General features: G+C 41.9%; 1 protein-coding gene across 2 annotated transcripts in view; it reads left to right on the plus strand.

The window, feature by feature from the left end:
• Window positions 1-26,119, plus strand: part of tenm1 (teneurin transmembrane protein 1) — a 185,714-nt gene that overhangs the window by 144,440 nt on the left and 15,155 nt on the right. For both annotated transcript variants that reach the window (XM_088989569.1, XM_088989570.1), the window contains exons 23-29: window positions 8,899-9,053; window positions 12,809-12,892; window positions 13,966-14,160; window positions 16,207-16,294; window positions 20,943-21,139; window positions 22,834-23,147; window positions 25,604-25,776. In XM_088989569.1, coding sequence (XP_088845695.1) covers window positions 8,899-9,053; window positions 12,809-12,892; window positions 13,966-14,160; window positions 16,207-16,294; window positions 20,943-21,139; window positions 22,834-23,147; window positions 25,604-25,776 — 1,206 coding nt within the window. The remainder of the gene's footprint in view (window positions 1-8,898; window positions 9,054-12,808; window positions 12,893-13,965; window positions 14,161-16,206; window positions 16,295-20,942; window positions 21,140-22,833; window positions 23,148-25,603; window positions 25,777-26,119) is intronic.

A 26,119-nucleotide genomic window follows, 5' to 3' on the forward strand; every position in this document is an offset into this window, starting at 1 on the left:
GCTGCTACCGTATATGTATCAGCATTAATGCACACCACAGTTTTTAATTACATTATCATACTGTTGCGGGATGGACAGTGAATTTTGCAAAGGTGTCACATGAGAAACCAGAACGCTTGCTGGAGCCAAGCAAACATGCTCACCCCAACTTTGTTGTAGATTATTTTCCATTTATGTAGAAAAATCACATTATGTTGCTTCAATAAAGCTACTTGAGTAGATCTGGTCTTTTTTGTGTTCATGAGCAAATTCTAATTACTGTATATTGAAAATTGTGCAGAACTATTAGGCCTAATCCTCAAGGCCCTTTTCCTTCCACCATGTTGATGACAATAACATCACTATTGTCTATTTCACTTGTCTCTTGTTTGAAAAACAATAGAAGCTAGGTCCGTCAAAAAAGTAACTTCAGTAAATATTTACTAAGCTGGCAGCACGGCAGACACAAGTCAGACTGCTTGCGAGCTACACCAGATACACCCACATCCACATGTGTTCATATAATAAAAGCACAACGATGAAAAGGTTTCTTCAGCCGTCATCTGTACTCCTTTGAAGGTGTTGGACGTTTCGCTTCTTATCCAAGAAACTTCGTCAGCAAACTAAAGTCTTACTGGTAGTTTAGGCCCTATATATATATATCCCTACTGTCCAGACATGGCAGTGCCAGACTCTGCTATGATAGGTCCCTGCTCTCAGGTTGGGGGGAGCAGAGGACTACTCCCTGCGGCTCCACTGATTGTTCCTCTTGTTCTGACTAACGACTGGCCTGATTGCCCAACTTCCTCCGGTACCACCTAATCAGTATTGCTAATCCTGTTTCCCAAGCAGGCGATCCAAATTGAACCTCACCCAACCAAATCGGCCAAGGAAACCTGAAGGAAATATATATATATATATATATATATATATATATATATATATATATATATATATATATATATATATATATATATATATATATATACACAGTAAAGTCTCGTTATATCGATATGGGATATATCCATAGTCCCGGTTATATCGATACTATTTCTATGCACGCACTGAGAAAATTACATGCAAACAGGGTCGGATATATCGATAGTCCCGTTTCGGACTCCCTTGAATATCGATATAACGAGACTTTACTGTGTATATATTTCAAGCTAACGCTGGAAATCTATACATCAAAGAGGTGTGCACAAAACAACGGCTACTTTGTAGCTCAAACAAAGCAGTGAGGGATTACAAAAGGACACAGTGTGTCTAATGAAGCCCATTGTCAATAATGGATGTAAGCCAGCGGCTGAGTCAGTTGCATCAGGGGTGTTACGTTTATGCCACTCTCTGTGCTTCCACTTGTTGTGACTGACAGTCACCAGCTTTTTAGTCCCCGCACTCGACTCCACTCACTCCCTTGGTAGGATGAGTTTGTTAGGGGAGTCTTGTTAAAGGAATGTCAGTCTAACAATGTTGGCATGATCATGGGGAATGTGACACGTCTGTCCCTTTAACTATTTGAAATGGTCAGTACTGGCAGTTGGCCTGTCAACTTCCACTGGGAGCCTGGCAATCTGACAGGAGGAGGGGTGCTTTGCTAATGTGCCCAACACAGCCACATGTGATCCCACACAATTCCACCCCCACACTGATTCGTACACACAAAGAAGGCAAGTTATTCTGTGATCAAGACGATAGTGAGCTGGCGCCCGTGCGGGTCGAAAGCTATCTTGATTCCTTAAACACACTGACAGAGCGATGAATAAGTCGCTTGATAGTGGAAGACAAGGTTGACTTGGGAGTCTAATTTCACCTGCATTAGTTGTGGGTGGTAGATGGAACTTTGTATTGAGGTCACATGTGGTGACAGAAATGGGTCGAGAAGGACAGTGGATTCAAATAGTTAAAGGGACAGACGGGTCACATTCCTCATGAGAATGCCGAGCCATGATCACGTGTAGATGTATATATCCTTTGTCCGAAGGAGCACCTTCCCTGTCAAAACGGAGAGGCAAAGTCTTAAGTGGTTGTCAAGAAAGCTTTTGTATTTGCCGCCGACTCTCAGTAGAAATGTTTGAAAAATGAAATAAATATGTTTTTTTGTATCCAGAACTGCCATTTTTATGCCACCATTTTAGTTATGAAAACATTTGTTATCCCCAATCTGATGATATCCTCTCTTCTACCAGCGCAGAGCATCTCTTGTTGTGATGTTGTGTTTGGTGAAGAGCCTCTTTTCTGAGCCCTCCCTGTGTTTGTTTGATGTTCCAAACAATGTGAAATAATCTGCACACTGCACTGATCCAACCTCCTCAGCTTTTCATGGAACATTCCAGAGTCCAAAGCAATTCAATTGCTTTTATAATTGAGTTTGTCTGCTGCCTTTGTGATTGCTGAATCTTTTTTTTTTTTGTGTTCTTATTAGGAAAGAAGGGGTATTCCTGCAAAGGCTTATATTTGCGCACACAAAATGTCTATGGGTGCAACATATTACATGCAGTTCTTTCAAACCCCGACCCAATTTGTGGCATCACCATACATATGTTTTTGGTAACTACTCATTCGAAAATAGCATATTTTGATGAGAATTACAGGCTAATACAATGGCATATTTATAGTCGGTTAATTAGAGAAGGCAACAGTGTTGGAATCAGATTGAATTACAAATCCAGCATCTGTTCTAAGGAGCTTTGATGAATAGTTAATGAGAAATAGCATGAATTATGATTGCTCTTGAAAGATTCACCAGTGATAAACAGCTTGTGTATTGATTAGTGAAATAATTTTGACGGAGAAAATTCTGAGACTTGGCAACAAGACTTTTTGCTTGTCCTGTAGTTCATAAGTGCTCTTGACGCTGTGCCATTAATCACATTTTTGCAGACATGCATACAAATGACTGTCGTGCAACACTGCATCCTACATATTTGTGGTTCACACTTTAAATGGGTGTGTGAAAGTATCTGCAGTCATTTTGCAACAGTGCAGCTATGTACACATAAGATAGCTCATTACATACACTTGCATGCTCTTGTGTAACTGCTATAACTATGGATGGGCAAAAATAAACCACAAATTAATTGATAAAATCCAGCCATATATATTCAATGATCATACAAGAAAGGAACTAAAAACTGTGTCCGGAATCACTGCATTTTGCAACAAAGCCAAAATAATTTTCAAGATGATGATTATCATCGATTTAACTTATTTCTTCAATGATTATTTTTTGAATGACATGTCATGACGTCCACCACGCACATCAGCAGAGTGCCAAATTTGTTTATCTTGGATTTGATCAAATACATCAAAATTGCGTTACACCGACTGCATACAAAAATAGACCTCATTTTCCCCAGTCCAAAAAGTATGTCTACTTTTTGTAATTGCAATTACAGATGTGCTGGGGGCAAAGGGAAAAATGCCAATTGAACCCACAGCACGTTTACTAAAGTCCCAAATACCTTGAACCCTCTGGCACAAAAACAATGAGATACCCATTTTTATACTGGGCGCCAGTCTACTAGAAAGGGGCCCAGCATCTGCTATGGACACAACAAATAATCAGAACAAGATGCCGATTTATGAAACGCAGACAATCTATTGTTCGGATAAAATGAGAGGGTTCTGCTGATGCTGTCCGTCTGTCAACATTCACTTGTCAGTCACACTTTGTACAAATGCAACGTGGCTCAGTCAGCTCGCATTCATTTAGATGCCGGAATAATATTTCCATCCATGTAATTAGCACACACTGAGATGGGGAAAATGGACAGGCGGGCGGAATGTCAAACTATTGCTGTGGCAGAACGGCACTGGGAAATTATAGTGCACCTGCTGTTTCCCAATGTCGTGAAATTGCAATTGTAAAAAAAAATAACAGTTGCAAATGTGGGCCATTTAGTTGTTCTGTAAGTTGCAATTTTCTGTTCTTTTACCATTGTGTCAAGTCTTTGGTAGTATCAAAATGGCTTTAGAAACTACATTTTAGGCATGTACAGAGGGGGGTGACGCTTTAGGCCAATGAGGGCTACACTCATTGTCAACCTCTGGAACCTTTTATTCCTACAAAGGAATACATTGTATGTCCATTGTGACGTACCCCAGCTATGAGGGGCATTTTGGGGATTCAATTTGTGTGTGCGTGCGTGAAGTGGTCTGAACTATGCATGGATAAAATTGGATATTGATTTACGAGCTCTGAGTAGGTCTGTGTATGTAGTCGTACAGGAGTGGTCCATCGATTAAAAGGTTTCTTCAGCCGTCATCTGTACTTCTTTGAAGGTGTCGGATGTTTCGCTTCTTATCCAAGATGCTTCTTCAGCGAACTAAAGTCTTACTGGTAGTATAGGCCCTATATTTATATTCCTACTGTACAGACATGGCGGTGTCGGACTCTGCTATGATAGGTCCCTGCTCTCAGGTTGGGGGCAGCAGAGGACTAATCCCTGCAGTTCCACTGATAGCTTCTATTGTCCTGACTGACGACTGGCCTGATTGCCCAATTGGCCCTGGTATCACCTCATCAGCATGACTAATACTATGTTGCCTAAACAGTCTATTGTACGAACGATCCAAATTGAACCTCACCCCACCATGACGGTTAAGGGAAGGATTTTGCTGTTTTATGAAAATAGCTTATTTTATTCCCCTTTCAAACAATCTATTTTCTTTCACTTGGATTTTTTGGTCGTCAAATGAGTGGTTGCTAGCTTTTAGATGCATATGTACTGCCGATTGAGGCCCACAAGTATTATCCCTGCGATGGATGGATGGATGGATGGATGGATGGATGGATGGATGGATGGATGGATGGATGGATGGATGGATGGATGGATGGATGGATGGATGGATGGATGGAGGGATGGATACATGGGCTGTTACTGCATTGTAAAATATATAATACGAAACATATTTTATTATTACTGTCACCATTCTCCCTTCATTTAATTTCTCACCACCCAAACTTTCATTCTGTTTGCCCAGTAATCTCCTGTGGCTCAGTCTCTGCAAATAGCTGTAATCAACACTGATGCCTTACTAAGACTCCTCTCTGTGGCATTCATCAGATTAGCTTGTATTGACGTGCCACAGGGGGCATGATTATGGGTAGTCTTTGGACCACTACTTTTGGGGAAAAAATAAAAACAAATATTTTGATTGGAAACGACTGGCTTGTCTTGCTTAATCAAAGCTATTTATCGTCACATCCTTTTGTCCCACCGTCATTTCTGAGTCTTTCCTTCCTCTCAAATATTTTTGGGCTGCATCCCCCCACCTCAATCTCACTTGTTTTACCGAGGTCAGTCCAACTCACCGTAATCAGCTTTTCTTTGATGATAAAATCCAGTTCCACATTTTTGTCAAATTTTCCACCTCCCTCTTGAGTTTATTTATACTGTATCTCAATTATTTCTGCTGCTCGCCTCAAAACATCAGAATAAATTCTGCCAGGTCTACTGCGGGAGACGTGGCAAATCTTGTGATGTTTTGTTATAATCCATTGTCTGTAGGGAGAGGAGGTAAATCCCTTTTACATAGCTTTATCTACGAAAGAAGAAAATACAGCCTTTATAGACTAATCTGTGGTGGTTTTAACAACCAGCATCTCGGACTGTCCATCTATTTTCCAATGCACTTCATCGTCACAAGAGGTGTTCTGAAGGCTATCCCAGCCGCCTTTGGACAGTAGGCGGGGACGCCCGGAACTGTTTGCCAGACAATTGGAGGGCACACACAGACAAACAACCATCCACACTCACAACCACACCTAGGGACAATTTAAAGTATTTAATCATCCTGCCATGTGTGTTTTTTGGAATGTGGGAGGTAACTGGAGTACCTGGAGAAAACCCACACAGGCCCGAGGAGATCTTGCAAACACCACAATGGGAGGCCAAACCTGGAATTGAAGCTGGTACCGCTACACTGTAAGGTTGACTTGGTCAGCACTGGACCATCCAAATTAACACAAGGTACTCATAAGTGGAACCTGGGGTCCTCTGATCGGGGATATTCCAATCTATCGCATTATCCATTGACCCACTAGATAAATGCATCAATTAGCATCCACAGAAATAATCGTAAAAGATTGTCATTACTTCTTTTTCAAGTGTATCAGATGCACACAAAGACATGAGAAGGATTTTTGGTCCCATGCATGCAAGGAAGAGGAATATTCAGGGACACAAGAGGAAGTGAGCCACAATGCCAGCTTCCTTTGTCCTGCCCTTGTGCAGGATTTATGAGCTTTGACAGTTTTAAGAAGAAATGCTATATAGAGTGTGGCAATGTGGCAAAAAAATCTGTGAATTGCTCCATTGACAGCAAGGATAATGTGCAGACATGTAGATATGTATGAGTAAGATGATGCTGCACATTCGGTCGAGATCTTTCTTTCCCGTAAAGCCCACCTCAAAAAAAGAAATGGCACACTCAATGAGAATCAAAGGAGGAGACAATAAAACTGAGCATTGATATTGCTGACTGTTCAGAAGCCACTGATTTGATCAATTTGTGAAAAAACAAGACAATAGTACATTTACATGATGTGTGTATGGAAGCATATTGGGTCAATGTGGTTCGGTGGGTTGAGGCTATTATGACGCTCTGTGGCTGCTTTAATCAGTCTTTGTCAGACAGAAGATGAAGGGGCCAGGAGGAAGAGCTGTTCACCTCCTGGCCTCTGGAGGAAACACACTGACCCTGGCCCTGTATGCCCACGTCCCCTCTTCACCTCCACAATTTACGACCTGCCAGGTCAGTTCACAGTTGCTGACTTGAGAGCACGTGCAAATGTGTTGTCACGGCCATGCGCTGTTTTCATCGTGAGCATGCACATCTTGAATGGTGTCTTAACGATGCTGTTGTCGAGTGCAAAAAGGATGAATGTGAACCCTGCTTGATCATATTTGACAAGGTTAGAAAATAATAGGTGCAATTTAAAAAATGTATGTTTTAATTATAAGACGACATGACAGAATTGTTATTGAGCCTTGGCCCAGGAAGGTTACCTATTTACAAAAAAAAAGAATATTTGGAAAACGACATTCATTGGTACGAATTAACAAAAACATTTTACAAAGAACACAAGGGGGACGTATACATGCACAGGACATGCCAGTAAAATACTGAGCAAGACTGTACAGAAGCAGAGAACTAAATGCTGTATTTTGCCAGGCAACCAATTCATAATCGAACGGTACTATTGTTACTTGACAATCAATTGATCTTCAAATGAATTCATAATTATTGTTGAGATTCCATTTATTGACTTTGCTTTATTGCTTTATTCCATTTATTGATTGATTTGTTTCCAAATCCTCGAAAGAGAGTCAATATTCAGAAATTTTCGTTGTCTTCCAAATTCCAAATTTCATGGAGCTTTACACTAGTTGAGGAAAGTCATTATATAAAAACAATGTATCCTAAAGCACAATTATTCTTTTCTTTTGCCTTTAACATATCACAGACCAAACCATTGAGGCGATCTTCAATAATTAATTTGTGGGTTTGAATTTACTTTTCTGTCAATTTCCTGCTTTGTTTTTGAGGGACGGAAATTCAAATATGTTTTATGACAAATGGACAAAATATTTGCCATATTAATTGTTTACTTAAGTGATTGTTTATTAACAAATACAAGGCTGGAAATTGATGTTTTACCTGTGAGACAGTCATGTCCTAACCACTGTACCAACCCGATGTGGAGGTCTCATCATTAAAACTGTTTTGATTAATGGATGTTGGTACCAGCGGCTTATCTAAATCTAAATACCGGTACATTTTCTGCAGCGATGGGCCATGGAATATGCATAGATGAATCGCTGAAGTGTATTGATGTTGTTGTTTTTTTGCCATCGTTTTGGGAAGCTAAGATGCAAGGAATAGATAGAAAATATGTCTTTTTAAAAAAGGTCCCACTGTTCTATTTGTTCCTTCATACAGGAACACTAGACTTGGTGCCGTGCCTGAAGCATGCGCTATACATTCGTTCATTCTTTTGCACGCCCAATTATGTGATTGATTCTAACTTTGTTCAATTTAAAAATGTAATATCTCTTTGAAGTCCTTTGAGGCAAGAGTGTGATAAAGGGATGCGGATAAACCCTGCCATAACTTAATGATAAACCATAAACCAAATGTGTTTTTAAGTGGCTTAGCAGAGGTCAGCGTACATCGGAGATGGTGCCAAAGAACTTTGAAATATGGCTGATTGTTGCCGATGTAGAGTGAAAGCAATCACGGTGAAGGTGTGGAAATAGACTTGAGGGGTCAGTAGTGGAATATTGCTGAGCAGTTGAGTCAAAGGGCCCATTTTGTGTATGAAGATGTGATGGAAGGGGGTGGGGGTCTTGTGGGGAGGTCGCTCCTCATCCATTACAGATGAGTCATTGTCTGCCCTGACTTTTAATACCGCGACTCACCTCACTCTCACATCCCAATGCAGTGTTTGACTGCAAGAAGAGTTCAAGTGTACAGTGTACTCTGGTCATAACAACTACACACACACACACACACACACACACACACACACACACGCATGTACACACACTCACATTTATTTTTGTTGGTGTGTGAAGAACACGTGCGCAAACTTCGTGGGTGAACATTTAGAATGTAAATTTGTAGGTATCAAATGTCAAAAGTTCAGTGAAGCACCCTGCTTGCATCTTATGCGACAAATAAGCTCTTCCTGCAGTTGTATTGTTCTAATCCCTTTAGTGGTCTCTGGGATGGAAACATAATTACATTTCTGCAGTGCGGCGTGTTTGATAAGGCAGTCACTAGCTGAGCTGAATGTTTAACTGTCATGTCTCAATCACTCCTCAACCTTACTCCCGCCCCTTTTTAAGAATTTTTTATCCCCATTTTATTTTGGCTTCAAGGGTAATTTGGCTTTACTTTCTCCCCCACCAGGTATTGCAGTGGATAAAAAGGGTGTTGTCTACTTTGTTGATGGCACCACCATTCAGAAGATTAATGAAAGGGGTTTCCTGTCCACTGTGATTGGCTCCAATGGACTGATGTCAACGCAACCCCTCAGCTGTGATGCACGCATGGACATCAACCAGGTAAACCCTTAACTTTAATGCTGGGCATTGTGTGTGTGTGTTTGTGTGCGTGCGTATCTGTGTCTGTGTCTGTGTGTGTGTGTGTGTGTGTGAGTGTGTATCCATCCTCTTTGTCTTCACAAGTGTTGAAGGGGTCACTGGAGCCTATCTGAGCTGCTTTCGGGCAGTAGATGGGGGACCGGTTGCCAGCTCATCGCAAGACACATAAACAAAAAATAATCACACTCATATTCAAACCGAGTTGACAGCATTCAGTCAACCTCACATGAATGTTTATGGAATGTGGAAGGTAACTGAGAGAAAACCCACAATGGCATGAGAAGATGGAAACTCCACACAGGAAGGCTGCGCCCGGATTTGAACCCATGAACTCCAAACTGTGAGTTGTATGTGCTGACAACTCATCCATGCCTTGGTGAAGACCGAAGGCATCTAATTTGATCAGCCAACCTGCAGATCACGCTCTTGACTTATGTCAGGACTATTAGAGATGCCGATGAATTATATATGAAGTGCGTTCGGTGCACAAACACACACACACACACACACACACACACACACACACACACACACACACACACACACACACACACACACACACCTCAATAGTTGCACGTTCCTGAGTGTGTGCCAGACTCCTCGTATGACTCTTCAGGCCAGGTGACTCTCCAGAGACGCAATTGCATGTCTTTAAAGAGGCCAGTTCAATCCTCCTGTTCGACATCATCCACTGCAGCACATCTGACCGTCATCACACTCCATCTGCCTTTTCGCTTGTAAACTGGACTGACCTCAAACTGCCAGCAATATTGATCGAAACTTCTGTAGCAGTTGGAGTTGACAAACATGACCAGGCTAATTTATGCCAAATAAACAGCAGATTGTTGGCATGAGATTTGTGCAAAGTCAAACTGACTTTTGAATGACACTACTTGATGTTTTGTGAAGTGTTGTCGAAACGTCCCTTGGTTGTGGACTTTTGCTGTGCTGCAGTTTTATCATACTTAACTCAGTCACTGTCATTCCCGAATTTATTCGGGAATTAAAAATATAACGAATTGGTTCAGGTTTTGGTTTTTCTTGCGGGGGGGGGGGGGGGGGTATCTGTCCTTTCCACGAGGTGGCAGCATTTGTCTTTTGTAAAGCCACCCCCACTTGCACATCATATTACTCCAGACACATATAACTTAGGAATTAACTCTTTATTTTCCAATGAAAGAAGAGAGCCTAAAGTTTCTTATGCCTCATTTAATGCTCATGTAGTTCTATAACTCAATATTTTGTGGGTCCTGCAATTTGAGTGAAAATGACAGAAAGTGGACACATTTTCACACATGCCTGGCAGTGAATGAGTTGAAACCAACCATTGCCAATATGATGAAAAGGTTTCTTCAGCCGTCATCTGTACAGTGCCTTGCAAAAGTATTCGGCCCCCTTGAATCTTGCAACCTTTTGCCACGTTTTAGGCTTCAAACATATTATTTATTTTATTTATTTTTTTGTCAAGAATCAACAAGTTGGACATAATTGTGAAGTCGAACAACATTTATTGGATAATTTAAACTTTTTTAACCAAAAAAAAATTGAAAAGTGTGGCGTGCAATATTATTTGGCCCCTTTACTTTCAGTGCAGCAAACTGCAATATATATATATATATATATATATATATATATATATATATATATATATATATATATATATATATATATATATATATATATATATATATATATATATATATATATATATGCCTACTGTCCAGACGTGGCGGTGCCGGACTCTGCTATGATTGGTCCCTGCTCTCAGGTTGGGGGGAGCAGAGGAGCACTCCCTGCGGCTCCACGGATTACTTCTATTGTCCTGACTGATTACTTCTATTGTCCTGCCTGAGTATGACATCTACGACTGGCCTGATTGCCCCATTTGCTCTGGTATCACCTCATCAGCATAACTAAGCCTATGTTGCCTAAGCGGTATGTTGTACGAACGATCCAAATTGAACCTCACACCACCATGGCAGTTTAGTGTAGGATGTTGCTGTTTTATGAAAATAGCTTCTTTTACTCCCCTTTCAAACGATTTATTTTCTTTCGCTAAGATTTTAACCTCATTGGCATCAAACTACTGGTTGCTAGCTTTTAGGTGCATATGTACTGCCGTTTGAGGCCCACTAGTATTATCCCTGCAATGTTGATTTTTGAGAATTTGTTTAGTCTCCCCAATGTATTGCTCTTTACAAGTTTCATTCTTACAATGTATTGAATAAACTACATTACTTTATTTTTCATTTGGCAGCCTATCTTTTGGATGCACTAATTTTTCCCTTAAAGTGTTTATCAGTTTGAAATAAGTAGGAATTTTGTGTTGCCAAATGACTCTTTGTAGTTTTTCAGAAACTCCTGCAATGTATGGTACTGGTACTCCTCTCCTTTTTGTATTTTCAGAATTTTAGGTTTCATTCCAATACTACTAATTCTAAAACAAAATTGAAAAACATCTGAAATCTTATTATTTAGATTCTCCTTCGACTTTAGGCCGAAAGAGCAGTTCTATTCTGTTCAAAAAATATGTATAAAAAAAAACAATGGCTCTTCTCTTTTGCTCTAAAAATGCATCACAATTCTATAGCCCTGTTTTGAACACAGGACACTAATAAACGGATCTGTCAACATTGTAATTGGATGTGTCTCTGGGAGGATCAATCAAAACTAAAAATTGCACATTATAAGTATAATTCATGGACCATGAATAATTTTACTTTTTGTTCCATAGCCCAAAAGCACTCCACGGTTAACTATTGACAGCCACGAAAGTTTATTTCTATCTCAAAACCTTGAAGAAATAAAGCTGGAGTTGACACTTCTAACCCTTGTTTTTTGAGTGTTGTTCCACTCAAGTTAATCACAGCATCAAGTTTCATGTTAAAAGAATTTTGCATTTCAGGCCTTCAAAGAGGTCAAAACGTTTGTTCTGAGCACAAGTACGTACTGACTTTTTAGAACAATGTTAAAATGCTTTCACCTTGTCTAGAGCTCTCTTTGACAGAAATTATTCAAGCCCGATTCTTTGTATGCCTTATGCACGGCATTAGCCTTGCCATTACTGAAAAGTTCAATATCATGAGCTGAGATCTGGTGTGTGTCGTCTTTTGTCTCAAGACAGAATGAGCCTTGCTAGATTAATTTCTCCACCCATTAAAATGGGATTTCAGACTGAAATCTCTTCTTTCCCATTTGACAGAGCCTATAATTGGACATGTCAGTAGCAATTTAACATGAACCTTTTATTTACCAATCCCACTACAGAGTCATCCATCTCCTCTCTTCCGCCTTCGACAAATCTCCTCAGACAAAGCCTCCAGTTTGTGTTTTGTCATGTGTTTTTCTGTGTTTGTGTGTGTGGGGTGGTAGCAATGAGGGTGGATCGAGTATCGCTTTGTATGTCTCTGACCCCAACAGCGTTAGTAAGTAGGGTGCCTTATTTCAGAATGTAGCGATCACGGTTATTGGCTGACATTTGGATCACCACAGAAACTAGCAGTTGTGGCTTTGGAATAAACACAGGAAACGCTCCCTGCCTGAATCTGAGCTGACCTTTGCATGTGCAGGGAAGGGTCAGGGGGACAAATGCTATGTTATTATTTAGATGTTCCTATCACCTGTAACTGAACCTCAATCGTCAGCGCCACTGTCAAAGCTCTTTTGTTCATGCATAAATATGAAACAATCAACAAGATATATGTGTGCTTGTGCAGGTTCGACTGGAGTGGCCAACAGATTTGGCTATTAACCCTTTGGACAACTCCCTCTACATCCTGGACAACAACATTGTGTTACAGGTAGACACGCCCACACGTATATTTACACATAAATGTGTAGTAGAGCAAATCGCCAATGATTTTATTGTACACCTCATTCCCCTGAATGTGTGTTCTTATCTTGGCGGTACTGATTCTGTTTGCTGGAGAAGAAAACATGACTTCTCATAAACTGCCTTGTTGTCATTTTATCTGTACTGCCGTTTGAGACAACCGACGTCACTTTTTTGTTTTTTAACTGACATCAGAAAAACGTTTTATAGCATCTAAAATACCCAAAACACGCAGTATGATATTTTTATTCAAATGCAAAACACCAATAAAAATGACTTGAAATTGTCCAAAATCTGCAAAAAATTGAGCTGCGAATTGGGCATTTTCAGGAAGTCCCGCCCCCAGTTTGTGACGTCACGCCAAGACGTCTTGCATTGCTGGAGAATCCAAACAATGGCTTCAGATTCGGAGAATATGCTTTCTTGTTACACATCCAGTTATGAATATGATTCAAATAGTTCTGAAGAGGAAAGCATACATGTTTGCAATCGATAAATTCCTTCCATGGAGCATGGTCACCCTCTTCTGGCGGCTTTTTGGTGCAACACGAGGTTTTCAGACCAAACAAGTACACCAACCAACTCAAAAACAAGAATTCCTGAATATTCAGCATGAGTCTTAAAACGTAAAATATAGCTATATGCGGTGGAATCTTTGTAAAATACGCTCAGTAGAAGTCATTTGAAGCCGTTTTACAAATTATTGACACAACTTGTCCGGAGACGTCAGTTGTCCTTTAAATGAAGTGAAAAACTTGCTCACTTCCATTGTGATTACAATGTCATTCTGCACCCAACTGAGCACGATGGTCCAAATGCCCTTTTGTGCCCCATCCTTTCGATAGATACGTATAGTTGAGGCCATGGGCAAAATTGACCCACAACATAGCATATGTGCATGTGTGTGAGTAAATAGAATCTAAGGATAAGTAATAGTGTCATTGGTATGTATCACCGAGTTAATTTTGCCAGATAGAAGCTGAACGATATATTTTATACTCCACCTTTTTATGGTTAACATATGATCGTTTATGTTTTTAGGTATCAGAGGCTCATCAGGTGCGTATTGTCGCCGGACGTCCTATCCATTGCCAGGTGCCAGGCATTGACCACCATCTAATGAGCCGTGCTGCAGTTCGGGCTACTTTGGAAGCAGCCAAAGCCATCGCCATGTCACACTTGGGCACCCTGTACATTGCTGAGACTGATGAGAGGCGCATCAATCGCATCCAGCAGGTCACATTATCAATTGAGCACTCCATTGATTCATTAATAGTCCTCCTAAATAGCACGCGCAGCTTTTCAGTCAAGTTTCTCCTCAAATGTATTGCCATGATGCTCAAGCTGAGATGTCATTAAGGTGAAAAACAATGCAGCATTTTATTTTCAAGCTTTCTGCTCTAATGTGGCTTTCCTACACCCTAATACTTTCTGAAAGTTAAGCACCAAAACCAACAATGATACGGCTTGGTGGGATCAATCAATAGTCCCAGTTCAGTCAAAGCGGCAAAAATGCTGCAGATATCTTTGCAGACAAAAACATCTTCCACAAACAGTAGGTCACACATTAAATAGTGTTGATTATTATTTATTTTTTTTGCCTTTCACACATTTTGCTAATTTACTTTCGGGTTGGGTGTGCCCCGCCTCCTGCCTGAAGATGGCTGGGATTGGCTCCAGTACTCCCGCGACCCTTCTGAGCATAAAGTGATCAGAAAATGGATGAATGGACATTTGGGAGTTGTTTTTTTTCTTTGTGCCGGCAAATATCAGGCAGCATTGACTCTCTCATGCAGATCTTGTTTTGCAGCTCTTTCCATATCTCAGAAAATCCATCCAATTTCTGCCCAACTTATCCACACTGGGGTCGCAAGTGTGGTGGAGACGATCCCACCTGACTTGATTAAAATGGTATATACACAGAGTAATACAAACACATAGCCAGAGGCAGCCACTCACTTTGTGCCGAGCAACTACAGCGCAAGAAGCCCTTTATTGAGTCATTAAAGCAAACATCCGCCCTACGTCATCTTCACAAATGCCTTCTTCACGGTCCCAAGCCGTGAACATGGCAAGAAATAAAATAATGATCATATTCATATACAATGAAGACTTAACATCCATGGCTCACGAGGGCCCTTATGTAAGTACATATTTCAGCGATTGTTTAACAAAACAAGTCAATTTAAATGTACCGTATTTTCCGGTGTAAAAGCCGCGCCGGAGTATAAGGCACACTTTTAATGAATAAAACAAGTTTTCCCAATATTATACAAAAGTTTTCCAAATATAAGGCACACCACATTATAAAGCGCTGCAGTAGAGGCTGGGGTTACGCTCTACTACTTCTACAGGGTGAAATGGAGTTGGCGGCTGCTCACAGTCATTACGAAATCTGTTGTGGTTCAATATTACTTCACATATAAGGCGCACCAACGTACAAGGCCCAGGGTCATCTTTTGAAGAAAATCAAGGTGTTTGGGTGCGCCATATACGCCGGAAAATACAGCATTTAAACTTCACTCATTTTTCTCCAAAACATATCGATTTACTCCACGGTGCAGCAGTTGACGTGTGGGAAACGGTACCTTCTGGGTAAACATGCGTTCGAAATTTAAATTGGTTTGTTGAGCGGCAAGGCACATGGAGTGTGATAGCAGGAATTGTATGCCGCATGCGATTACTACCGGTAATACCCTTCCTTGATGCTCCAATCCGTTTGTACAGCTCATCCAAAGCACTCAATTTGCCCCCTCTGCACAGATGCACTAGTCTGTACGATCACAGGATGTTTCTTCTCATCGCACTCACAGAACAGACAGTGAGCAAATCGTGACAAGTATAAATTGAGAGCTCTTGTTCCTTGTGGAGGGCATAGTTTTGGAGCCTTGATCATATTCAAGTCGTAAAACATTTCAAATCAGCTCTGTCTCTTTGAAGGAAACACCTGATGAAACTCTTGTGAGTTCAAGGCCTAGATCGAGCACTGAATGTGCGTGGCACCAAATAATCCTTTTTAATTTGGATTTCTACTGTAAAATAAAATATAGGCAAGCTTGCAGCATTGTCAAATGATGTATAGATTGCCTGCATTTGTATTTTTACTGTTGTTGAAGATGAGGACTGATCAGCAGAAGGATTGTTTCATAATTGTGTCATTTATGTTCATACATAGAACCGAATTCGAAATATTCAGCCTTATTGGACGAGGATATAGACGTTAGCGTCAGTATTTGTCTGTTTTGTTGCCTTGCGTGACATGGATTATTGAACACTACACAGGTGTCGACTAACGGGGAGATATCAGTAATCTGCGGCACTCCTACGGACTGTGACTGCAAGATAGACCCCAACTGTGACTGCTTCTCTGGTAGGTTATCTGGCACTTTGCACACATGCACACACACACACACACACACACACACACACACACACACACACACACACACACACACACACACACACACACACACATCCTTATGTAGTGCAAATGCTGCCATTATATTGTCACCATATTAGATCATGCATAATAGGATTCCAGTCTGAAGAATAAGCATGTACGGTATCTGAACTCGAAATGAGCCGTTGGCATGGTTTAAATGTACTTACATCCTAAAATCTTGATGACAAGCTGAAATTGAAGTCATCAAGTGCTGTGATCAGATCTTTCTGTTTAATTTCAAAGTTACACGAATCCCTCGTTTAACGTCGTTTATGGGGACAGGCTTAAGCGGCCGTGCGTGCTACCACACACATAGTGGCAAGTGTTTGGAGTACATCAAGTTTTTTTCACAAACTAAAAAGGTTTTTGCGAATTCATCACAAACGTACAGACAGATGCGCGCGTCATGAGACACAACGAAAACTGCTAGTAGAGGCTGCGATGGTGCGCAGCCAATCAGCTCACGGGATTAATCTGCTCACGCTCTCACGGTCAGTGTTGCGCTGGGAACAACTCACACGCCTTGTATGAGTGCCTGTGCCATGTATACCATGTACAAAGACTCTGAGTCACCTAATATCGCTTTCGGCATGCAAAAAACCCTCTCATGAATCAGCATCAAACAACATGCCTTTCTGCAATATGGCTGCGAATAATGGTTGTTTTTTTCCTTTTTTATGACATAATTTCCATGAGCCATCATCTTACCATGGTGGAGGGGTTTGTGTGTCCCGATGATCCTAGCAGCTAAGTTGTCTGGGGCCCATGGCAAACAGGTCCTAGGTGAGGTACCAGACAAAGTATGACTCAAAAGACCCCATATGAAGAAACATAAATGGATCTGGTTTCCCCTTGCCCGGACGCGGGTCACCAGGGCCCTCTCTGGAGCCAGGCCTGGAGATGGGGCTTATTGGCGAGCTCCTGGTGGCTGGGCCCCATGGGGCCCGGTCGGGCTCAGCCTGAAGAGGAAACGTGGGTCCCCCTTCTCAAGGGCTCACTACCCATGGGAGGGGCCAGAGCGGTCAGGTGCATTGTGAGCTGGGCCAAAGGCGGGGACCCTGGCGGTCCAATCCTTGGATGCAGTAGCGAGCTCTCGGGACGTGGAACGTCACCTCTCTTGCAGGGAAGGAGCCCAAGCTGGTGTCCGAGGTTGAAAAGTTCCGACTAAATATAGTTGGACTTGCCTCCACACACAGCCTAGTTTCTGATACCAGCCCTCTCCAGAGGGGTTGGACTCTCTTCCACTCTGGAGTTGCCGACAGTGAGAGGCGTAGAGCAGGTGTCTGCATATGTATTGCCCCCAGTCTCTCGGCCTGTATGTTGTGATTCACCCCAGTAGATGAGAGGGTTGCTTCCCTCCGCCTTCAGGTGGGCGGACGGGTTTTGACTGTTGTTTGGTGCATATGCACCAAACAGCAGTTCAGTGTACCCATACTTTTTGGAGACCTTAGAGGGTGTGCTGGATAGCACTCCCTCTGGCGACTCCCATGTTCTGCTGGGTGATTTCAATGCTCATGTGGGCAATGTCAGAGGGGTGTGATTGGGAGGAACGCCCCCCCGATCAGAACCTGAGTTTTTTTTTTTTTGTTATTGGACTCCTGTGCTCGACACGGATTTTCTATAACGAACAATTTGTTCAAACAAAAGGGTTTGCATATGTGCATGATGCACCAGGACACACTTGGCCGCAGTTCGCTGATTGACTTTGTTGTTGTTGTATCATCGGATTTGCTACCAAATGTTTTGGACACTCGGGTAAAGAGAGGGGCGAAGCTGTCAACTGATCACCACCTGGTGGTGATTAGGCTTTGCTAGTGGGGCAAGATGCCGGTCCGACCTGGCAGACCCAAACGTGTTGTGAGAGTTTGTTCGGGACGTCTGGCGGAATCCCCTGTCAGAAGGAGTTTCAACTCACCTTCGGCAGAACTTTTCACATTTCCGAGGGGAGTGGGGGACATTGAGTACCATGTTCCTTGCTGAGGCGGCCAATTGAAGTTGTGGCCGTAAGATGGTTGGTGCCTGTCATGGCGGTAACCCCCATACTCGCTGGTGGACACCAGTAGTAAGGGATGCCGTAAAGCTGAAGAAGGATTCCTATCGGGCCTATATGGCCTGTGGGACCCCTGAGACAGCTGACAGGTATCAATTAGCCAAGCGGCATGCAGCTTCGGTGGTCGCCGAGGCAAAAACTCAGGCATGGGAGGAGTTTGTGGAGGCCATGGAAACTGACGTTCGGACGGCTTCGAGGAATTTCTGATCCACCATCCGGCGTCTCAGGAGGGGAAAGCAGTGCACCACTAACACTGTGTACAGTGAGGATGGGGCTCTGCTGACCTCGACTCGGGACGTTGTGAGCTGGTGTGAGGAGTACTTCAAAGACCTCCTCTGCTCCACGAACACGCCTTCCTTGGAGAAAGCAGAGTCTGAGGACTTTGAGATGGGCTCTCCGATCTCTGTGGTTGAAGTCACCGGTGTGCTTAAAAAGCTCCTCGGTGGCAAGGCCCCAGTGGTGGACGAGATCCGCCCGGAGTTCTTCAAGGTTCTGGATGTTGCTGACACGCCTCTGCAACATCGCGTGGTCATAGGGGAGTGTGTCTTTGGATTGGTGATGGTCCTCAGTGGAGCCTCAGATTGAGGAGGAGCAGGGTGGTTTTCGTTCCGGCCGTGGAAGAGTGGACCAACTTTACACCCTTAGCAGGGTCCTCGAGGGTGCATGGGAATTCGCCCAACCAGTCTACATGTGCTTTGTGGACTTGGAGAAGGCGTTTGAACGTGTCCCTCTGGGAGTTCTGTGGAGGGTGCTCCGGGAGTATGGGGTACAGGAACACCTGATATGGGCCCTTCAGTCCCTAGATGACCGATGTCAGAGTCTGGTTTGCATTGCCGACAGTAAGTCGGAATCGTTTCCAGTGAGGGTTGGGCTCCGCCAAGGCTGCCCTTTGTCACTGATTCGGTTCATAACCTTTATGGACCGAATTTCTAGGCACAGCCGAAGTGTTGAAGGGTTCCGTTTTGGCGGCCTCAGTATAGCATCTCTGCTTTTTTTCCCATCGTGGATGTAGTTTTTCTTTGGTCAGCCATTCTTAACTCATTCACTGTCATTCACGAATTTATTCGGGAATTGAAGATATGACATAGAGCGCCATTCCCAAATTTGCTCGCATTTTGTTTTTTTTTACATTTGGGTGCCGATAAAGTGATGGCCATGGCCTCTGGCAATGTTTTTTTCTTTTCCACAAGGGGGCAGCATATCCCTTTTTTGCAGATGTTTTTTTCCATCTTCAGCTGTTGTTAAAGCTCTCTATAAACCAATATGTATGTATTGCATTGTATTTTGGACAGCCACCCTCATTTCAAGTTCATATAACTCCAAACCCATATAATTTAGGAATTAACTATTTTTTTCTGATTAAAGAAGGGAGTCTAAAGTTTCCAATGCTGTATTAAATTTTGATGTAGTCCTAAAACGCAATATTATGTGGGTCCTGGAATTCGAGTGACAATGACAAAAACCCTGGCACAGTGGACACATTTTTGCACGTCTGGCAGTGAATGAGATAATGAATTGACCAATGACAATGGGTTTAATATGTGAACATAATTGAAAAGAGAGATTGAAAGACGTGTTAAAATTGAACCCGTCTTGGCTATACAAGTGTACATACTATATGTTTGTGCAATAGTTGTATTTGCATTCCTGCGTTTGTCTGTCCTTTGCAAAGACCTTCACCTGAATACCATTGGAAACCTCCACAACAAAAGCCTTTCGAATCCAATCATTTTATAGCTGGCGAACGAAAAGCTCTTCCGCTGTAACAGATGAAGGTTTAAAATGGGACATCGTGGCAGGGCAGCGGATATCTAATAAAAGGTTGAGAAAAGGACCAAACAAATAAGCAGATGTTTTTTTTTTTTGTCCGTTAGGCCTTGCTTTCCATTGTAAGTGTCAGAGGATGTGATTTTATCATTTAATTCAGCTCACAAAACGTCATTTTTTCTCCTCCTCCCTTCTGAAAGCAAAGGGAAGTCTTTCTCATGCCACAAACCAATGAGCTGTAACAGTTTATTTTTTTCTTTTGCTTTGCTTTGCATATTTTCAATCATGCCTTGCTATTAACTGATGATTACACTCTTCAGACGCTTTTCGTTTTGCATGTCCTCACCACTCAGTCACACAAGTCTGTGTCTTTGAGCGCCATCATGAATCCCCAAAATAGTCACGAAAAAGCTGTATAGGTACTATGTGCTGTTAAAAGGTAAACCACCCTCCCAGTGGCAGTGCTGATCCGCCAGAGGCTCTGCGCTTCCTGCTGGATACATTTAAAGGGCTTCGCCAAGCGCTTACCCTGCTGTGAATCTATTGAGTCAGTATCATGCTGATCTGATCCAGTCCATTGAGGATCTAGTGGAGTCCGAGTCCGGCTTTGGGCACTGCATGAAATGTTATTTACTAACTTGGATGCATGTATACTTCTCTAAATTATTCCGAAAATTAGGATGGCCTGTAATTTCATGTGCCATGAAATTACCATGAAATTACCATGATGCTAACTCCAAATTTTGTGTCATTTATGAGGTGACGGCGGGTACGCTCGTGACGCCCGACTCAAAGCTCCCTCTTCTCTCGCCGTGGGTCCCAATGGCACACTGTACATCGCTGATCTCGGGAATATTCGGATTCGGGCTGTGAGCCCCAACCAGCCTCAGCCTGGCCCAGCTGGACTGGTGGAAATCAGCTCTCCACTCGACCAGGAACTTTATCTCTTCAGCCAGGTAAATGGTCTCAAGTTTGCGGGAATGAAGCGTTTCAAGGAATCACGTTTTTGTGGTTTTTTTTACACTCAATTGCTGCTGTCAAACCTGTGTCAAAGAGCCTCCACTCTGTTGCCTAGCAACCCTGACCCACACAGCTGATTCTCAGGCAAAAGCAATACTAACACGTTCTTATTACAGATTCATTCATTTAGTTCTAAAACGGTATTAAAAAGCTTTTAATGACTCTGATTTTAACATCCTATGTGCTGTATTTATAAGGTATTCTTCTTTTCCTTTCGGCTTTTCCCCTCAGGGGTCGCCACAGCGAATCACTGTCCTCCATCTTTCCCGGTTTTGTGCATCCTCTTCTCTCACACCATCTACCTTCATGTCCTCTTTGACCACATCCATAAACCTCCTCTTCGGTCTTCCTCTCGTTCTCCTGCCTGGCAGTTCAAGGCTCAGCATCCTTCTCCCGATATAGTCACTCTCTCTCCTCTGGACATGTCCAAACCATCTCAGTCTGGCCTCTCTGACTTTCTCTCCAAAGCCTCTAATATGAGTTGTCCCTCTAATGTACTCATTCCTGATCCTATCCAACCTGGTCACTCCCAAAGAAAACCTCAACATCTTCAGCTCTGCTACCTCCAGCTCTACTTCCTGTCTTTTCTTCAGTGGCACTGTCTCCAGTCCAAACATCATGGCTGGTCTCACCACTGTTTTATACACTTTTCCTTTCATCCTACCTGAAACCCTTCCATCCGTATGTATTTATAAGCTGTATTTATAAGGTAATATGTATGAAATAAACAAGTATTTCAGCCTAATTGATCACAGTACTTTTCATATTGACCAAGAGAAACAATAAAGATAGCGTAATCGTAATTTAGTTAAAGTAAAATTCTTAACACTTACGTGCTGTCCAAAATAAAATGGATTTTAATTATTCAGCACATTTGTTTTTTTTTTATTGAGCTGCTCTGATGTTCAAGCAGAGCTCCAGAAGCAGCTTTCTGTGAAAATAAAAATGACAATTCTCGATCAAGCTAGTCCGAGCGACTCGTGTTGCTCATCGACGGGAGTAATGTTTTTTAAATGATATAAGACTGACGATAAAAGTACGTCACACCTCTGACATGATTGCATATTGCTCAATTCGTATCATAATGAAAAAAAATATGCAGAAAAAGTACAAGCCCTCGGCTCATTCTCTCGCATGCAGTCCCATCTGGAAGTGAGAGAAAAAAAGGCAGTTGCCAAGCAGTATCCATTAAATGGAGGATGGTTGGCGATAAGGGTAAAAAGGTTTTTTTTCTCCTTGAATCTACTTTCTTTTTGTTACACATCACCGAGGACAATTTTACCCTCATGACCAGATTCCTCCAGCCATGTTCTGATGATGATGTGCAGAAAAGAGAAGCGGTTAGAAGTGGGAAATGAATGGTGACCAAAACGAAATAAGCAAACTGATGTCAATTCATAACCTCCTATAATATTGCTCTTTTGTTACATGAAGCAAACAGAGGTTTTGTCCTTCTCTTTTGACCCAAAAAGATGACCACAGTATTCATTTGGATTGACTTCTTATAATGACCCATATCATTTAGTGTTTTTTTTAATCTCTACTGAAAAGTGGGGGCGGCAAGTTTATGCATGATTGAAAATAGAAAGGTGCTTGTGACATCAGTGTATGCCTCTTTTTTTCATGACAGAATGGCTCCCACCTGCACACGAAGCACCTGATTACGGGCCACTACCTTTACAATTTCTCTTACGGTAGAGACAGTCTGTTGTCTGCTGTGACGGGTCGTGATGCTCATGGGCTGCAGGTGAAGAGAGATGCTCACGGTGTGCCACTCTGGTTGGCATTACCTGGTGGCCAGGTGTTCCGCTTGTCTCTTAGTAACAGCGGAACACTAAGGAAGGTTTCCGCACAAGGTCACGACGTCGCCCACATCATCTACCACGGTAACACTGGTCTCCTAGCAACCAAGAGCGATGAGAACAGTTGGACCACTGTGTACGAGTAAGTTCTGGGCTCAGTGGCCATCATTCAGTAAGCGAGATTGGACTGATAGTGATAGATTGCATGGAATGTCAGAACCATCTGTTGGGAATGATTTTTATAAATTCTCCTGGGGTGAAATACAGCACAGACATTAACTACTGGACTTTTCGATTCATCAGGACACTCACCTATTTCCATGTGATATAATCTTGTGTCACCTTTCGGAATTTTTCGAGCGTTTGGAGCCTGTGGCAACAACTTTTCATATTGCAGGCCTCAAATTGAAAAAAAAACATCAACAATAACATTTATCCGTTTCAAGTCTTGTCTTTGTGAAACGCTTTCTCATTTAAATATAGTTTCAAAAGAATTCCCAAATAACTGCATGCTGCCAACTTGATGGGATTTATGGTTTGGACAAACAGAAAGTGATACTTGAGTAACAAATCTAGCACAAATATTTTAACAAAAAGGTACTTCTCTAGTTGTCAAAATCAACCAGTAAAATATTACTTTAGCAGCTGAATCTTTGGATATTGAACATAATCAAAATCCCCCCCCCCCCAAAAAAAAATCTGTCTTTTCTTCAGTGGTTGAAGGTCCTAAACGTGTCATTTACACAGACACCCAGGTTAACCCTACATTTTTAATATTTCCTATCAAATTTGGCCGCCTTGTGCACCAACTTCAGGATTTTTCCTCTTCCAGATGTCAGAGAATTTCGTAAATCAAACACATCAGGAAGTTGCTCCATCATCAAATACATGGTGAACTTTGGATGGAGTTAAATGGTCCCCATCCGCACTTGGCATCCATAAATTGGAAAAAATAATGGGGAGAGAAAGACTTCCAGGAAGCTATCAAATGGATTTCTACTTCCACTGTCACATTTATTTGTATTTTCTTTGTTTTCAACAGCCGCAGTTCTGAAGTCAGACTAATCACACACTGGCTGCCGCTTTTGAGTTCAATAAACAACAGTAGACCAACTGTTTGGCCTCACAAAGACTGAAAGAAGAAAAAAAACATCAAATTGACTTGAGCAAAGAGGTGCCATGGATTGGAGATTACCAAATTTTAGTTGCAGTATTTATTGGTGGAACATATCGGCGATACCAGACCACATTTCGCTGTTTGTTTACAGTGTCACCTGCAACTGTGAGGAACTACTTCACTTCAAACATGTTACAACGTTCAAAGACAAGTCTTTTGAGTTTTAATTGGACCGGCTTTGTTGAATTAAACAAATGCAGGGCACCCACTAATTATCACTACATGCCTTTCATGCAAAATTGTTTAAGAATGATTTCCAGGGTGTAAGATTCTTCGCAAAATTAAGTATTTGCCCATTCCTGTCCATTGACTGCCCATTGACTGTCCGAATACATGAATGTTTTTTTTAAGCACAATAAAATGCTAACAGCATATTGTGTACCGTTGATAGTCTGAGTATAACCAGATGTGCATCAGTTTTAACAGTCTCAGCAGCGCTAAATAAAATACACTAAAATACGCTCTCGTTGTAGTACATTTCCAAATATTTATATTTTATGACTTTTTTAATTAAAAAAATAACAGATTGAAATGATATTCTTGCATCATATTACATGCAGTGTATGTGTCAGAAATATGCATTTGAAAACAAGAAAATTGAACAAGCCCAGTCACGTAAATAAGAAGCTGTGATGCTCTGCATCTCATTTTCACGACGTCTGCATCAGTGTAACGTTTTGGGTTCGTGTGGTGAAAAGAAAGAGGCAGAAAGCCACGTCCGCACAAGTGCTGGATTGCGCTCATTGTTTATTCAAGCTGCAATTACTCAAGGCTGGTTGCACAGCACCTATTTGTTCATACGTGAACCCAATCAAATAAACAAGACGTTACTGAGTGTCATGGTCTAAATTGACAAGAGTAAAAGGAGTTACAGTGTATTGTAATGCATCCTTCTATTTATTTAGCCATTGTGCTCTTCAGCTGGCTGTAACCTACAGTATAAAAAGGCCTTGCCGAATGACATAATTTCTATATAACACACAGTCAGAAAAATAATGTACAGATAGGAAGATTATTCTGCTTTGTGCTCAATTGTTCAGGCATGAAGTCAACCAAAAAAAATCTGGTTTGATTTTGTGCAATACGTTATGAGACTGGTGAGTTTATCTGGAAGATTTATTTATAGATTGTGTTGCTTGTGCATATGTTCAGTTTAAAAGACAACATGTACACACACTCGCAAACACACACACTCACACATCAGTCTAAATTATTGACCATCTCACAGCTGGATAATTGCCTGTATAAATCAAAGCTGCCATGTGAGTGGAAGTGAAGCGTTATTGTGTGGACATTGTACATGTGTGTAAGTGTTGGTGTGTGCGCGTGTGTGATTGTGCCATTCATCCAAATGGCACAGTAATTAATATCCTTTTAGGCGCACTTCTCCGTCATCGCCTTTGTGTTTTTTGTTCTCAAAGGTACAACAATGAAGGCCGCTTAACCAACATCACGCTCCCGACGGGTGATGTGCGTGGTTTCCAAGGCAACCTGGAGCGCTGGTCAAGGGTTGAAGTTGAAGCATCCAACCGGGAGAACTTTGTCACCGGCACAAACTTGTCCGCCAGTGACACTATCTACACATTCAAACAAGGTATTATATCCATGGCCTTTTCTGCCCAAGTGGCTTAAATGTACAAAACGCAAATTGATGAAATGTAGCGGGGTACAAATGTAATGTTTCCTTTTATTGTGGGTGGCTGACACCCGAAGAGCATAAAATCAGCTTCATGCATCTGCATTCATCTTCTTCTCCAGCAATATGCTGCAAAGGTGTTTATGAGTCATCAGGGGCTCAACCAAACATTCGCAGCTCTACAAGGAAGGGAGCCTGTGAAGTTTATAAATGATGTCTAAACATTTATGGCTGGCAAATGGCAAGAAAGTGGCTGTATTTTTTTCGGGGTTCGATGATGTGACATGTTCTTGTTTTTTTG

The sequence above is a fragment of the Hippocampus bargibanti genome, linkage group LG02 (assembly GCF_051943395.1).
Source record: "Hippocampus bargibanti isolate YZ-2025 linkage group LG02, ASM5194339v1, whole genome shotgun sequence".
Taxonomy (NCBI): Eukaryota; Metazoa; Chordata; class Actinopteri; order Syngnathiformes; family Syngnathidae; genus Hippocampus; species Hippocampus bargibanti.